This window comes from Durotheca rogersii (assembly GCF_024521655.1).
Source record: "Durotheca rogersii strain YMJ 92031201 chromosome Unknown GGS23scaffold_9, whole genome shotgun sequence".
NCBI classification, from domain to species: domain Eukaryota; kingdom Fungi; phylum Ascomycota; class Sordariomycetes; order Xylariales; family Xylariaceae; genus Durotheca; species Durotheca rogersii.
This window is the reverse complement of record NW_026251240.1, coordinates 766,668-781,786: the sequence shown is the minus strand read 5'-3', so window position 1 is coordinate 781,786 and position 15,119 is coordinate 766,668. Positions and strand designations below refer to the sequence as shown.

General features: G+C 56.1%; 4 protein-coding genes across 4 annotated transcripts; 3 read left to right on the top strand and 1 right to left on the bottom strand.

The window, feature by feature from the left end:
* Positions 1-52: 52 nt before the first annotated feature.
* GGS23DRAFT_567048 (TPR-like protein) lies at positions 53-2,004 on the top strand. Its single transcript, XM_051516306.1, has 4 exons — positions 53-316; positions 411-534; positions 603-909; positions 979-2,004. Exons 1-4 carry the CDS (start codon positions 284-286, stop codon positions 1,391-1,393), a joined length of 879 nt encoding a protein of 292 aa, XP_051372149.1. The 5' UTR covers positions 53-283; the 3' UTR covers positions 1,394-2,004.
* Positions 2,005-2,096: 92 nt separating this feature from the next.
* On the top strand, positions 2,097-5,982 carry GGS23DRAFT_596615 (NUC173-domain-containing protein; the record flags this gene model as incomplete). Its single annotated transcript, XM_051518501.1, has 2 exons — positions 2,097-2,159; positions 2,248-5,982. 2 exons carry the CDS (start codon positions 2,097-2,099, stop codon positions 5,980-5,982), a joined length of 3,798 nt encoding a protein of 1,265 aa, XP_051372148.1.
* Positions 5,983-6,134: 152 nt separating this feature from the next.
* Positions 6,135-8,073, bottom strand: GGS23DRAFT_533862 (vesicle transport V-SNARE protein). Its single transcript, XM_051514757.1, has 3 exons — positions 7,603-8,073; positions 6,976-7,415; positions 6,135-6,757 (listed from the first exon to the last, which is right to left on the bottom strand). Exons 1-3 carry the CDS (start codon positions 7,780-7,782, stop codon positions 6,670-6,672), a joined length of 708 nt encoding a protein of 235 aa, XP_051372147.1. The 5' UTR covers positions 7,783-8,073; the 3' UTR covers positions 6,135-6,669.
* A 2,979-nt stretch (positions 8,074-11,052) lies between these two features.
* On the top strand, positions 11,053-14,738 carry GGS23DRAFT_605005 (amine oxidase; the record flags this gene model as incomplete). Its single annotated transcript, XM_051519692.1, has 8 exons — positions 11,053-11,278; positions 11,333-11,729; positions 11,788-12,681; positions 13,029-13,050; positions 13,811-13,890; positions 14,014-14,083; positions 14,170-14,620; positions 14,689-14,738. The coding sequence occupies 8 exons, from the start codon at positions 11,053-11,055 to the stop codon at positions 14,736-14,738; spliced, it is 2,190 nt and encodes a 729-aa protein (XP_051372146.1).
* Positions 14,739-15,119: the final 381 nt, after the last annotated feature.

Here is a 15,119-nt window from a genome sequence, read left to right as displayed (position 1 = left end):
ATCCTTACATAAAGCAACAACCTCTCGGAAGGAGGATGACCTCTCAGGTTTCAAGACGATGTCATATCTTTAGTGGAGGTCAAGAACAGCGTAACATCACAACGAAGCTCCCTTTGAGTGTGCCGCCAGGCTGTGACCTACCTACTTAACACCCTCTTCACTGCCTCTCCCAGCCATCTGACACCAACACGAACCAGAACCACTACTTTACTGCACACCTACGAAACCAACAATCCCTTTTAATATCACAATAAACGGAGCCACTCACCATCCACATATCATCATGGCCGGCGATCCTCGTGCCCTGTTACAAAAGGTCAGCCAACCTGCCCCGCCATTCTTCCCCACACCCACTACGAGCTAGTCGATGGCGACGGCGATGCTGATGTTGGTGCTAATGCTGGATGTAGGCCGACAAAGCGTTGGCGGGCGCCTCGAGCGGCTTTAGCCTCTTCGGTGGCCGAGAGGAGAAGTACATGAATGCCGCAGACCTGTACGTTGAGGCAGCCAATGCCTTCCGGATGCAGAAAATGAGTAGGTGGCAATCTTACGGCAGCGAGGTACCTACCGCCTAGGCGCAATACTAACCGACGTGTCGCAAGACCGCGAGGCCGGGCAAGCATTCGAGAAGGCCGCCGCCGTACAGAGCAAGAACCTCAACGAGCCAGACGACGCCGCGAACACCCTAGTCGACGCCTTCAAAGTTTACCGCAAGGAAAACCCCGAGGATGCCGTCCGATGCCTCGAGGCCGCCGTCACCCAGTACTGCAAGAAGGGTAATTTCCGACGAGCAGCGCAGCACAAGGAGAACATAGGCGAGGTCTACGAGGTCGAATTGAGCGATACTAAGCACGCGTTGGAAAGCTACGAGGCCGCCGCTGGGTGGTATGAAGGAGATAACGCCGCCGCGTAAGGACACTCCCCATCATCATGACCCCAACGCAGTTAGCAACGCGGGGTGCTAACTTGTCTTACCAGGCTCGCAAACAAGCTCTGGCTCAAAGTGGCCGACATCGCCGCCATCGAAGGCGATTACTATAAATCTATCGAACAATTCGAGAAGGTGGCAGGCGCCTCCATCAATAACAACCTGATGCGCTACTCAGTGAAGGAATACTTCCTCAAGGCGGGCATCTGTCACCTGGCGACAGGCGACGTCGTCGCGGTCAACCGTGCCCTCGAGAAGTACCAAGACTTAGACCCCACATTTCCAGGCACCCGAGAGCACCAGCTACTAGTAGACTTGACAGCGGCGGTCGAGGCAGCCGACCAAGACCAGTTTACAGACAAGCTATTCCAATACGATCAGATGAGCAAGCTTGATAAGTGGAAGACTACTATTCTTGTACGAGTCAAGAATAGCATCGAAGAGGCTGGCGAGGACTTTTCTTAGCTAGGCTTGCGGGCGTCGGACGCGAAGCGAGTCGCGAAGCGGGGAGAAGGGGGAGCAGGCTTAATACCCGAATGCTAATTACTTGTATACCTGGCGTTTTGTACGGCCGGACCGGGGGCAAGGGCTTAGCATGTTGTAGGATGAACCTGCGAATGGCGAGGTGGAGGGATACTTGGCCTGCGTTCTCGTTATTACCTCGTTTCGGGGAACCTGGATCGTAGTAGCATCACTACCAGCTACTATCTATCGGAATCTGAAAGAGACCACCGACTAATCGACCAACCAACCAACCAACCGGCCAAACTGTCTAGACCTTGGTACATGCCAACACGAGACACACTGGCACGAAACGGTTAGCTGTTTTCCCACGTTTCTGGGTGTTTGCATCAGACTAGGATTCGAGGGGCAATACATAATCGCTGGGTCTTTTTTCTCATCATGCCAGATTTATGATCTTGCCGGGGTCGACAGAAAAGGGGTTTCGTAGGGGAGCAGTCCCAGGAGGATACCTCCGTACCTAGGTAGGTACCTCCTTATGTGCCTGGAGATGTACTACGTGGTGGGGTTCGGCCTTTTTGGCGATAAGATCGATAAGGACTCGATAAGCGAAAAATTCCAAAATTCCATTTCGGGTCCCTCGCGAGCATGTTGGAGTCTACAACTTCTCCAGTCCCTCCTCCGCCTGCACGTCGCAACCCTCGAGATGGCGACTCTAGAGGAAAAGCTGGACAAGATCCGGTCGCCAAACCTCCAGAGCCAGCAGCAGGTCAGTACCCGCACCCTTGATCGACGCGGGAACGCATCCCGTTCAATCTGTATAGCTGTAACTAACCTCTCCCTCGTCTATCCTCTAGACCCATGTCATTCTGAATGCGGTCGAGGAAACACTCAAGGAACAGAATTCTCAACCGACGCCGACGGGATACTTTGCCGCTCTACTGGCGCTATTAGACCAATCCCTCAAAAATGGCCAGATCAATAAAGAATTGACACCCTCGGTCGTCTACCTCCTCGACGTAGTTACGCCCTATGCGCCGCAGCCCCTCCTACGATCCAAATTCACCCAAATCCTCACCCTCTTGGCTCCGGTTCTGCTCCTCGAAGACGCCGAGGCGCCCTTGCTGAGACCGTCAATCGGGTGTCTCGAATCTCTGCTACTCGCACAGGACTCAGCCGCATGGAAACTCCCCACCAACGAAATAAGCCCGCGAAGGGCTGTCGCGGGTCTCTTGAACCTCGCGCTAGACCATCGGCCGAAGGTGCGGAAGCGTGCTCAGGATGCTCTGCGGAAAGTGCTCAAGAACCCGCCCCCGAGTCCGTCTATAGACCACCCGGCAGCGGACTTGTGCGCCGAATCGGCCATGAGGAGCCTGACTGAGATAGCGAACAAAGCCGCGGCGTCGAAGAGGCAGAAAAAGTCGGCGGCAGCGGAGCACGACCCCGCTCTCATACACGCCCTCCAGCTTGTTAAGGCAATCGCCGCGGCAAGTGGTGGCTGGCCTAGCAGGAATCTCGAAGTCCTATGCGAGCTTTTACTCAGCATTGCGAAGAGCGGGAATGAGCACATGACAATGGCTGTTTTCGACATTTTCGAGATGATATTCGAGGGCATGGCAGATGAGTTAGCGTCTTCCAAGCTGCCGCGACTCCTCGAGATCATCTCCGAGATGCGCCCCTCGGCAAATGACACTCAATTGCTGCCCCCTTGGATTGCAATACTCTCGCGAGGTTACGATGTATCCGCCCAGACGGAGCCCGAAGACACCTTCCAAAAACTCCCGGATTTGTTCACGATGGTGTCCGAGTTTATGGAGTCTTCTTCGCACAACATTAGGATCTCCGCGTCCGAGTGTTTGATTTCGTTCACGGCGAACTGCATTCCCGATCAAGTCATAGTCGAGCCTTCGATTTATGACGAAAAGGTCCTCGAGAAGATCGCTAGGATCGCTGAGAATCTTCTTAGCCTAAAGTATCAATCGGCTTGGATGGAGACGTTCAATGTCCTCGGTGCCATTATCGATGCTTTGAGGTGGCGCGCTAATCCCATGATGCTAAACGTCGTGCGGATAGTCGGCGAAATCCGCGGGAACGATTCATTCATGGGCAAGAAGGAGGCAGATGAGGTTCTCGGCAAAGCCATTCGGGCCATGGGTCCTGAAGCCGTCCTCGGCGTCCTCCCCCTGAACCTCATCAAGCCGGTCAAGGGTCAGCCTGGCCGGGCATGGATGCTACCAATACTCAGAGATTATACGACGAACACGAACCTTCAACATTTCAGGACTGAGTTTATTCCTCTGAGCGAAGCGATGTTCCAACGAGTTCTTGACAATGGTGACACTGCAAAGACGATGGAGATTAAGATATATGAGACCGTGGTACATCAGACGTGGTCTATCCTACCGGGCTATTGCGACCTGCCTTTGGATTTGACGGTAGCGTTTGATCAAAGCTTTGCTGAGATGCTGGCAAATCTATTATACAAACAAGTCGATCTCAGGCTCGATGTCTGCCGGGCACTTAAGACCCTAGTCGAATCGAATCAGACAGTAGCTCGCTCTGAAGACGACGAAAATTTGATCCTTAACAGTCGAGTTTCTAAAGCAGACGCACAGAAGAACATAGCTTACCTAGGAAGCTTCGCAGGTAACCTCCTAGCTGTTCTCTTCAATGTCTACAGTCAGACACTCCCACAGTCCAGGGGGCCAATACTACAAACCACCAATGCCTACCTCAGCATTACCCCTGAGAAGGAACTCATTGAAACGTTTGACCGCGTCAGTACGATACTAGCTTCCGCACTAAATGAAACCAACAACGACGCTGGTAAAGATAAGAACCAGAAATCGAAGGACCACATGCCCTCTACCGGCCAGACGCTGATGGACTTGGTAATAACCATGTCTGCTTATCTTCCCCGGCAGAGTTTCGGAGCTCTCTTTAATATCGCCGCACTTATCATTGCTAAAGACGACGATCCCCAGCTACAGAAGAAAGCCTACAAGCTGATCCCACGTCTCGCCGAGTCCGAGATGGGCAAAATGGCACTTCGGGAACGAAATACGGAGCTTCAAAAATTGATACTTTCGAGCTCCGAAAAGGTCTCAGCCCCCGCGAGGAGGGAACGGTTAGCAGCGATCACCGCATTGATTCCGTTTATCCCCGATACTTCGCTTCACTTTGTTCCATCGGTGCTATCCGAAGTGGTCATTTGCTGCAAGGAACAAAACGAGAAGGCGAGAACACTGGCCTTTGAGCTTCTCGTACTGATGGGCCAACGATTGGCAGATGCAAAAGGCAAACCGATCGACAACAATAAAGTGCCACATATGCCCAAGGACGCACCCTCTGTGTCTGCGAGTATCGAGGAATACCTTACCATGGTTAGTGCCGGGCTTGCGGGCAGTACACCTCATATGATATCTGCTTCCATCACGGCCCTCACCCGTATCCTCTATGAGTTCCGGGAGTCGCTTAACCGAGAAGTGCTCAGTGACTTAGTCCAGACCATGGATCTCTTCTTGACATCGAACAATCGAGAGATCGTCAAGAGCGACTTAGGATTTGTGAAGGTCTGTGTCATCAGTCTGCCGACAGATCTGATACTTCCGCGTCTGCCAACGATGGTCCCCAACTTAATGGTCTGGGCACACGAGCACAAGGGCCACTTTAGGGTAAAGGTTAGGCATATTCTCGAGCGAATGATCCGCCGTTTCGGGTTCGATTCTGTCAACCGGAACTGCCCCGAGGCAGATCGGAAGCTGATGATTAACATCCGCAAGACCAAGGAGCGCAGCAAGAGGCGTAAGGATGCCGCCAAAGAGGCAGGCGACGAGGACGGGGACGATCGGCAGGGCGGTCGGCGGCGGAACCGGTTCGAGAGCGAATACGACGAGGCGCTGTATAGCAGCAGCGAAGGGTCCGGTGCCGAGGACGATTCGGATGCCGAAGTCCTGGGGAAGGGGTCGCGAAAGACACAGCAGCAGAAGGGCGGCACCGCGTACATCATGGAGGACGAGGATGAACCGCTGGACCTACTAGATCGTAAGGCGCTCGCCAGCATCTCGTCGACGAGGCCGGGCAGGCTGCGCAAGGCCGGCAAGACAAAGGCGAAGACGGACGCGGACGGCAAGCTGATCCTAGGCGGAGACGATGAAGGCGAAGACGCGGACGGGGACGCCATGGTAATCGACACTCCCGCCACGGCGGGCGCCGAGGAGAGCAGCGGCGTCGGGGCCTACGTCGCGGCGCTCAAGAGTAGGGACGTCGGGCGCCGCGGCCGCGGCGGACGACTCAAGTTCTCTAATAAGAGGGCGGGCCAGGGCGAGGGCGAGGACGAGATGGACGTCGACGAAAAGGATGTGTCGGTTATCAAGACGCAGATCAGCAGAGGCGGCAGGGGCGGCCCCCGAGGAGGAGGACGAGGAAGAGGAGGAGTATTTCGGGGCGGCTATCCCGCACGCGGCGGAGGGAGGAGCGGCAGGGGGGGCATCGCGGCTAGCAGGAGGGGCCTCGGGCAGGACAAGAGGCGGGGCCCGGGTCCGGCCTTCGCGGGCAAGGTCGGGAAGCCGAAGTCGCCCGGCAGGAGATAACGAGCAAAGCCGCCGGCGCCGGCCAGGCAGCTGTTTTGATACCCGCCATGAACTAGCACTTGACGAGATACGTATTACGAGCTTTTAAAGTGATTAAGGGGTTTTACGAAAGGGAACGGATAATAAAATTCTATGCACTGACCCTATGCGTGCCTCGAAACGACGACGTGATTGGGAATTCATGCGGATACGGAGTAACAACGACCGGAATTCCGGCTGCTCTATTCGGTGATATGGGGGCTAAGGGGATTTAGCGAAACCCGTGCCCAACATACAGATAGGTTAACTATACCAAGATATCATACCGTACTCATACACGCACACACACATACGTACACACATACACACGCACATCACACAGCATCGTAGAAAGCGCACCGCTAGCAGAATAAAAGCCTTCAACGCGAGCACTTCCTACTCCTCTACTCCCTCCCCTTTGAACAGAACGATATCTCGCGCCCTAAACGCCGTCCTCATGTGAGCGAAACGGGAAATCGAAGAAGAAAAACCCCCCGGAAAAGAGAGAGTAGGGGAAAATAACAAAACTTCCTCTCTCTCTCTTTCTCTCTCTCTATAGGACAACGGGCAAATTCGCTAGGAGGCACAGGGAAAGGGGGCTGTTTCTCGGCCTCTCTTCGCCCGCGTACCCACTTCCCGTCTTTCGTCTTTCCCTCTCTTTCTCTCCCTCTATTTGAACTTGGCGTAGATGACAGCCAGTATCAGGATCACCAGCACGGTGATGATGGCGATAGTGATTATCCGATTCGTAGCCATCCTATTGCGAGGAGAAGTAGCGAGTTAGTGAACGTTCCCGTATGTACGTCTTGTAAACGATATTATATTCTCTTATCCTCCCCTCCCGCCCCCGGCCTCCCCTTTCTTCTTCGGCCAGAAAGGATTGGGTGGGGGAAAGGGAGCGGGGGATTTCTTTTCCCCCATTCGAGGGAGTCGGAAAAGGGAGAGAGGAGATCGGGGTCGAGGAGGGTTATTTACCTACGGGCCATGCCCCGTAACGTCTTGACACTGCGGTCGACGTAGCCCTCGCTCTCGTAGAGGACCTGTCCGGTGTGGGCGATGCGCTCGCGCTGCTGGTGGAGGTCGGCGAGGGTGGAGGCGCCGACGGCCTCGGTCTCGGCGGCGAGGGCCTGGGAGGAGCGGAGGCGCTGCGAGGAGCGGTCGAGGCGGTCGGTGCCGTGGAGCAGCTGCTGGCGCTGCTCGAGCTGCTGGTCGGACGCGCCGCCGCCGCCGTCCGCGCCGCCCGCCAACGGGTCGTCCCGGTACCGCGACCCGAAGAGCGCCGCGCGGTCCGACGACAGCGACGCCAGCTTCCGCTTCGCCGACTCCACCGACGACTCCAGCGTCCGGAACCGCGCGTTCGCCTTCGGCCGCGACGACGACGGGATGTTCTGCTTCTCCAAGCGCATCTGCCCGAGCTATATTATACGCGAGGGGGGACGTAAGTATAGGTTATCGATAAGATCAATGAAATTTGGATGGGGGGAGGCAGAGGACAGGATAGGGTGGATCGAAATGAGCGGTTTAGCCCATCGTGGACGTCGCTCATGGGCCATGGGTGCGCATAGCAGCGCGCGAATGAACCGGGGATCGGGAGTGAATTACCAGTTCGTCGGCCTCCTCGAGCGCTCGCTCGGCCTGGCTAATGGCGGCCTTGCGCGGCTCGCCGCTCAGCTCGGGGATCTGGTCGAGCTTCTGGGTGAGGTCGGCCTGGACCAGCTTGAATTCGGCCTCGTAGCTGCTGAACAGCTCGGATCCGGCATCGGTGTCGAGGGGGGTCGCCATGGCGGTGGTTGGTATCGTCGGTTATTGTGTGTGGGCTTGTAGGCTGTAGTAGATAAGAAGAGCGATGGAGCAGAGACGTAGGTGTGCGTGACGAGACAATGTTATCGGCTGAAGAGAGTGTGTCGGGGTCGATGTCGCTGTTGACGTCTCGGGGGTGGTAACTGGGGTACGGAGCTGGGCGTTTGAAAAGGAGCGGCAAGTTCGGATGCTCACTCGACAATCGAAGCAGGCGAGAATGGCGATGGCAATGGCGGATCAGTCTGGCTGGTCTGAGGACTCGGAGTTGCAATGAAGAAGAGATGGAGATGATGCCTGTTGGGCTTGCGTAACTCTAGGCAGGCTGTGGTGTAGGTGCAGGAGAGAGGATGTAAGAGAGATGCATTCGATGCGATCTAGGCACGACGAGACGAGGGTCTTGTCGTCTTCGCCGGTTTGAGGCGTGGAGACACCAGCCACATTTTCACTTGTGTTACCGTATTACGCATCCATTTAAGCCACACACACGAGCAGGTATCGATGTACCTAGGTACCCATTCATTTCAAGGCTGACCCCTCCGTCCACCACGTAAATGTACCCAGTGCGTTATGGTCCGTGCCTGGGGGCGTTGCTGCGGAAGAATTTTTCATTCTTTTGGGCGGGACCGGGGGGCGCAGTATTTATACGACTGCGAGCGTACTCTTCTCTTCCTTTTTTCTTCTTTTCTCTCCATAAAAGTTGATTCCCCCGGGAGCAGATATTAAGGCTTCGCGACATCGAGAGATCTCTCTCGTTTCCTGGCGCGGAGTTGTATTACCCGGGCAGACTGAAACATGGAGCTTCTAAGAATTGGATACTAGACGGGTGTTTGAAGACGGCCGCCTCTGAGTATTCGATCCCGTTGAGCCTCGACATTCTTTTTTCTCTCTTGCCGACGGCGCTGCTCGAAGCCTGCTTTTGCTTCCGGTCTATCGCTCGCCTAACCAAGCCCCTTGTCTCGGGATATGCCGCTCGCTAGGTTAGATGGAGTTGGACCACCGCCTACGTAGCTACGCATGGTGGTCGTCTCCGAGACGATCCAGGCCGCGCGTAGCTAGAGACGAGAGAAAGAAAGCATCGGTGGACTTATTAACTGCGGCCCGTGGGACTACACAAACTACGTAGGAGGAGGTAGCCAGGCCTATCGGGCAGTATTACCTTATTAGGTACACGCTCGATGCTGCCCAGTTGGACATCATCGCGAAAGGAGGGAGGGGACTGGCAAGCCGGCTAACCAGCTGGGCAGGCTACCTGTGCGCGCAGCTCGTCCACATGTTAGATACGGCTAGACGGACATATATGTGGGCGCGTACATATGTATATCATGCCCATGCCATGCCATGCGCTCGTGGGTCGCATACCAGACGATTCCTACTTCGCAGGCCCTGTCTATGTGGCTATCTCTACTACCTGGTATGCATTGCATAGCTTCGCGGGATGCGATGGAGCGAGCCGTCGCTATCACATGTGAAAGAAGGGCAGAGGAGAGAAATCGTGCGCTTGTGATGCCACGTCGGGAACAGACACGGCCCTGCCCTACACGTATGCAGTTGGCGGCGACCTGAGGCAGGTATTATAGGTATCGTATTCGAGAGGCAGGTATTCGCAAGCACCCCATGTTGCGCTTGTGGTGATCGTCTGAGCGCGGCAAAGCTGCCGTCGACAAGAAAATATGTATATATACATACGTAGGAGGTATATATACGCATATATCAGCTAGGCGGGTACCTATGTACCTACCTCGAGAGGTACCCAAAGCAATAATAATAAGATACCTGCAGGTGTAGGTACCTCTGATAGAACCCCCCTGTCCTTGACAGGTACCTGTTTCAACTCTCACCACGCCCCTCGCGTAGGTACCTACCTAACATCCATCAGCAGATGACGGCTATCTGCCTAGATATACGCGTACATACATCAGGTACACCTGCCTTATCCTATAACAGGTACCTCAGAAACCAGCAGGGCGAGAGCGAAAGAATGGGAGACAGCGGCCGGGCTGGAATGCCGAATCAGACAAAGCGGCACTCTCTCTGTAATATCTGTCTGTGTCTCTTTTTTTCCTCGACCTCCAAACTCCAATTCAACTTCGACAATCTCCTCCTCGTCTGTCCGTTGTCCCCCTCTCAAGCGACTCCTCGAGCGCTCGGCGAACAACGCGGCAATATCCCAACTTGACGAGAACTCGTCCTCCGCAAGAAATCACAACAGCTGGTGTTGATATCGTGGGTGGTTGCTAGTCTATTCTATTCTGGGGTTTTCAGCTTGTGTACCTCTCTACCTCTTGACTTATCCAGCCTAACCTCCTAACCAGCCCTCTATTTTTTTTCTTCCTCTTCTATTCTGTTCTATTCTAGTAGACCCTTGGGTGCGGACGGTAGCGTCGCCCGACTAGAAGATGTGAGTGCGAATGGATGACGATGATAGAGATGTAACCTGCCTGCATACACTACCTCCTCTCCTTCTCCTCTCTTCCCCTGTCCCTCCTCCCTCCCCTACCTCCTTAGCTACCTACATCAGACCCGACTCCCAGTATGCTGCCTCATCCTGACACACCCATACACACACGCCCGCTACGCACACATCTACATACACATCTACATACCTACACATAGCCTCGGCCTCGGTGCTATACGGATGGGTCAGGCATCAGACGCGCCGCATCTAACCCCCTCCCCCCTACATACGTGTATCTACATATTAAGTTGCCTGCATCGCCTGTTTAGCTGGCCTCGTTTTTATCCCATGCCTCGCCCATGTGAAAGCGAAGCTCCCCCCCCTTCCTCTCACCTCTTCCACTCGTCTGCAGCCACAACTTACGCCGATCCGATTGGTGATGCTACCTGGACTGCGCTTGACTCTAGAGGTATAGCGTGTAGCTGTTCACGGCAGTCTGCAATCAGTTAGATCGATCCATCGAGACTGTCACCCTCCATTGCCCCCCTCCCTCCTTCACTCTGCTCCTCAGCCTTCCCATATTCTTCTTATACCCAGCTGTAACCCTTTATACCAGCCTGCTCCACCCCTATCAGCTTACCTCGTAACTCTTACAAGTACATACACGTATACCATATACATTCATAATCAACAAGATCTCCTACTCCTACCTCTTCTCCCCCTTTCCTACTCTTTATCCATGAGTATCTCTCTCTACTCTCTAAACTCCCCGGCACATCGACGTTGACCGCGTTGTTCCCCCCCTCCTCCTCCCCCGAACTCGTATCCTCAGTACATAGCTGTTGGATAAGAAACCCATGTCATCGTCGACTAACCGGGTACCTAGGAAGAAGGTAGCCATCGTCGGCAGTGGTTGTGCCGGACTAGGTGCCCTTTGGGCTTTGAATCGCACTCACCATGACGTCTATATCTTCGAGGCCGCTGATCGTCTCGGCGGCCATACTAATACGGTAGAATGGAAGAAGGGGAAATTCACCACCCTCGTCGACACCGGCTTCATCGTCCTCAACTCGGCAACGTATCGTTCGTGAGCCTCAAGCCCCCGGACCCGTAACTCCCCAGCTAACCGGTGGCCAGCGAACTTCCTTAACTTCTTGAAACGGATCAATGTCAAGACCGTGCCCACCCAGATGACCTTCGGCGTCTCGCGGGACCGCGGGAGCTTTGAGTGGGCGGGCACGAGCCTCGATTCCATCTTCTGCCAGAGGAAGAATCTCTTCTCGCCCAGGATGTGGAGGCTGATATTCGACATCATCCGTTTCAACCAGTTCGCCCTTGACTTGTTGAAAGACGGCAGGGAAAGCTCTGGAGTTCCGGACGAATCCGCGGAGACGATTAGCCAGTACCTGGACAGGGAAGGATATTCGGAAACGTTCCGCAACGACTATCTTATACCTATGGCGGCTGCCGTATGGAGCACGAGCCCCGATAAGTGCTCGTTGGAGTTTCCAGCGGTCACGCTCGCCCGATTCATGTGAGTTTATCGGATAGGACCAGCTAAGAGGGGCAAGAGCGCTAACGGTTGTTCGAAGGTGGAACCATCACCTCCTCAGCACCGTAGCTAGGCGGCCGGAGTGGCTGACTCTGGAGGGGGGCGCGAAGTCGTACATCGATAAGATGATGAGGGGGTTCCCGCCGAATCACATGTTCTTGAAGACGGCCGTGAAGCACCTCACCAACGACGACGATGGACGTGTCCGTTTGCACCTGGAAGATGGGAGGACGGAAGTATTCGACCACGTCATACTGGCGACGCACGGCGATCAGGCCTACCAGATCATCGCGCCGTCGGCCACGGAAGAGGAGAAGGCGATCATGTCGTCATTCAAGACGTCAGAGAACACGTGCGTTCTCCACTCGGATCTCGCGTACATGCCGCGGCGGCGGAATTCGTGGTCGGCGTGGAACTACCTGGCGGTGTCGTCGCCGTGGACGGGCAAGGATATCGACAAGGTATCGCTGACGTACAACATGAACATACTGCAGCACATCCCGCGGGCGGCGTTCGGCGACGTACTGGTGACGCTGAACCCGTACCAGGAGCCGCGACCGGAGACGGTGCAGGGCCGGTACACCTACTCGCACCCACTGTACACTGTGGAGGCGATGCGGGCACAGCGGGCGCTGCCGCGGATACAGAACAGGCGCGGGGTCAGCTACGCGGGCGCGTGGACCGGCTACGGCTTCCACGAGGACGGGTTCAGCAGCGGGCTGGAGGTGGCGACGGCGCACCTCGGCGCCAAGCTGCCCTTCGAGCTCGTCGACTCGACGTACAGCCGAGGCCGCAAGCCCCAGCTGGGCATCGCCGACTGGCTGGTGCGTGCCGTGATTTTGCTTCTCCAGATGTTCGTCGTCGACGTGCTCGAGCGGATCTTCAACCCGAGCAGGGCAGCGGCGCGGGCGCGAGCACGAACGCGGGCACGGGCGTCGGCGTCGGCGTCGGCGCAGGCGAACGGCAACGCCAATGGCAGCGCCAACGGGATCGTCAGCGGGAAATGGGCAAACGGGAAATACTGGTAGCCGGCTCGGGGTTACTATTATCATTACTGTCGTGATTACATATGACGCCATCACAGTTGTCGTCACTGGAAACTAACTTTTTATTATTATTAAGGAACGGAAGCGAGAGCGAGGAAAGGAAAGGTTGGAATGTTACGAATACCCAATGAGCCGACAATTTGTACCTACGTCGTCGGATGTACCAGTTAAATATTCTAGAATACCAAAATACTAGATCGGGATGGCGGCACCTATAGCATATCCCACTTTTTAGGCATGGCTCCGCATCGACGCCTGTCCGTGGAGCACATACACGTAGACGGAGGAAGAAATAGAGAGGAATAATGAAGGGCACGGCGAAGAAATAAGCATCGTGGTGGAAGTCAGGCCGATGCTGCATCATGTATGTATGAGTACGTGCGAGACTGTGGATGTATGGAGGTTAGTGTGATGCGAAAATGTGGTTATTGCTGTGCGTCGCCGACAGGCTTACAGGCTACAGGCTACAGCGCCGAGGCAGTGGGAGGGCCGACCTGCCGAGCCACCGACAGTTGGGTGCCTGTGGGTACCTAGGCTCGCAGCGAACGCCTGTATGAGGTACCTAACAGTGCCCACATAGTGGGCCTGCGTAGCTCCTAGGGATCTCAATTTATAGGTGGGGCTACGGGGACCTTAGGTACTTGGCGACTAGGTACCTATTCCATGGGGATGTCCACTATAGCGGGGTCGACGCTACACTGTGCCAGATGAAGAGGTACCTAGGTAGCCTATGAAATCAGGTGTACCTAATGCCCAGAACCTCCCTCAGCTGTTTTTTTTCATTCTTTCCGGCGTGACCCCGCGACGGACGGGATCCCATCCACCACCCGACACTCCAGAATGAACGGCCTCTATCGGACGCCGTTGCGGGCATGGGGAGCATCCCCCGCTGCCCCGGCCTCCCTCTTCTCCTCGTGGGCATGCGCGTCCTGCCGCCGGGCCCGAGCCCCCGGCCTCCCGCCGGCGCCCCGCCGGCCCATCTCGAACAGCAGCGGCCCCGCAAAGAAGCCGCCGCAGGCCACTACCACTACCGCCGCCACCGCTCCCTCGATGGAACGCGTGCACGAGTACTACAAGTACAGGAATAGGACCACTATGTACATATAAAGAATCCCGCCCCTCAGCCCCCGTCCGCCCCTCCCTCTTCCACTCCCCATGCCGAATCCGCCGCAGCGCTTGGCAGCGCAGGGTTCTAGCGCTCAATAACCGTTTTCCCGCAGGTACTACACGCTCAGCGTCATCCTCGGCACCGTCGCCTTCTCCTACGGATCCGTGCCCTTCTACAAGATGGTAGGCGCCCCCTTCTTTTTCTTCCTTTCCCCCTCCTCCTCTCCCCCCTGAGAGCGGCGGGGGCAGGCTGACGACGGCGAGAACAGATCTGCCAGACGACGGGCTGGGGGGGGCAGCCGGTCCGGGCGACGGGCCACGGCAGCGCCGGCGACGGGGACGCGGCGGCGCGGCTGACGCCGGTGGAGGGCGCGCGGCGGATCCGGGTGACGTTCAACGCGTCGGTGTCGGACGTGCTGCCGTGGCGGTTCGTGCCGCAGCAGCGGGAGGTGCGCGTGCTGCCGGGGGAGACGGCGCTGGCCTTCTACACGGCGACGAACCGCAGCGACAGCGACATCATCGGCGTGGCCACGTACAGCGTCACGCCGGCCCAGGTCGCGCCGTACTTCAGCAAGATCCAGTGCTTCTGCTTCGAGGAGCAGCGCCTCGCCGCCCGCGAGTCCGTCGACATGCCCGTCTTCTTCTACCTCGACCCCGACCTCCTCAACGACCTCAACATGCGCGGCGTCAACGAGGTCACCCTGAACTACACCTTCTTCAGTAAGCGGCAGACCATCTCGCTCTTGCGGGCGCCGGTGGCGCGGGACCCAGGCTGACGAGACGTGCAGAGGCGAGATACGACGACAACGGGAACTTCAAGGCCTTCCCGACTTCGTGAATAATGTGTATAACCGTGTATCGAAAAAAGGATGTGATGATACTACCATCACCACTGCTCACCAGCTGTATATATCCGAATTCCGGCCAACCCGTCGCACCCTTGGCCTGACAGGCTCTCTGGGCGAAACGAGTTCGGCCCCGGGGCGAACTAGATGGGCCTACCTTCTATGAGCCGCCCGACGAAGAGGCTACGCATATTCTGCATATAATAGGTATTCAGTTGGTGTTCTCTTGGGCCTGCGTATTGGGACGAGTTAGCCCCCTTTTCAAGGAGCCTACAGTACTACGTCCGCGACCAGAACTTCAACCACAGCTATAGCGGCGCCGAAGGTGGGTACCTGGCAGCCGGACGCTTTGTACCATCATCAATAGCAAACAG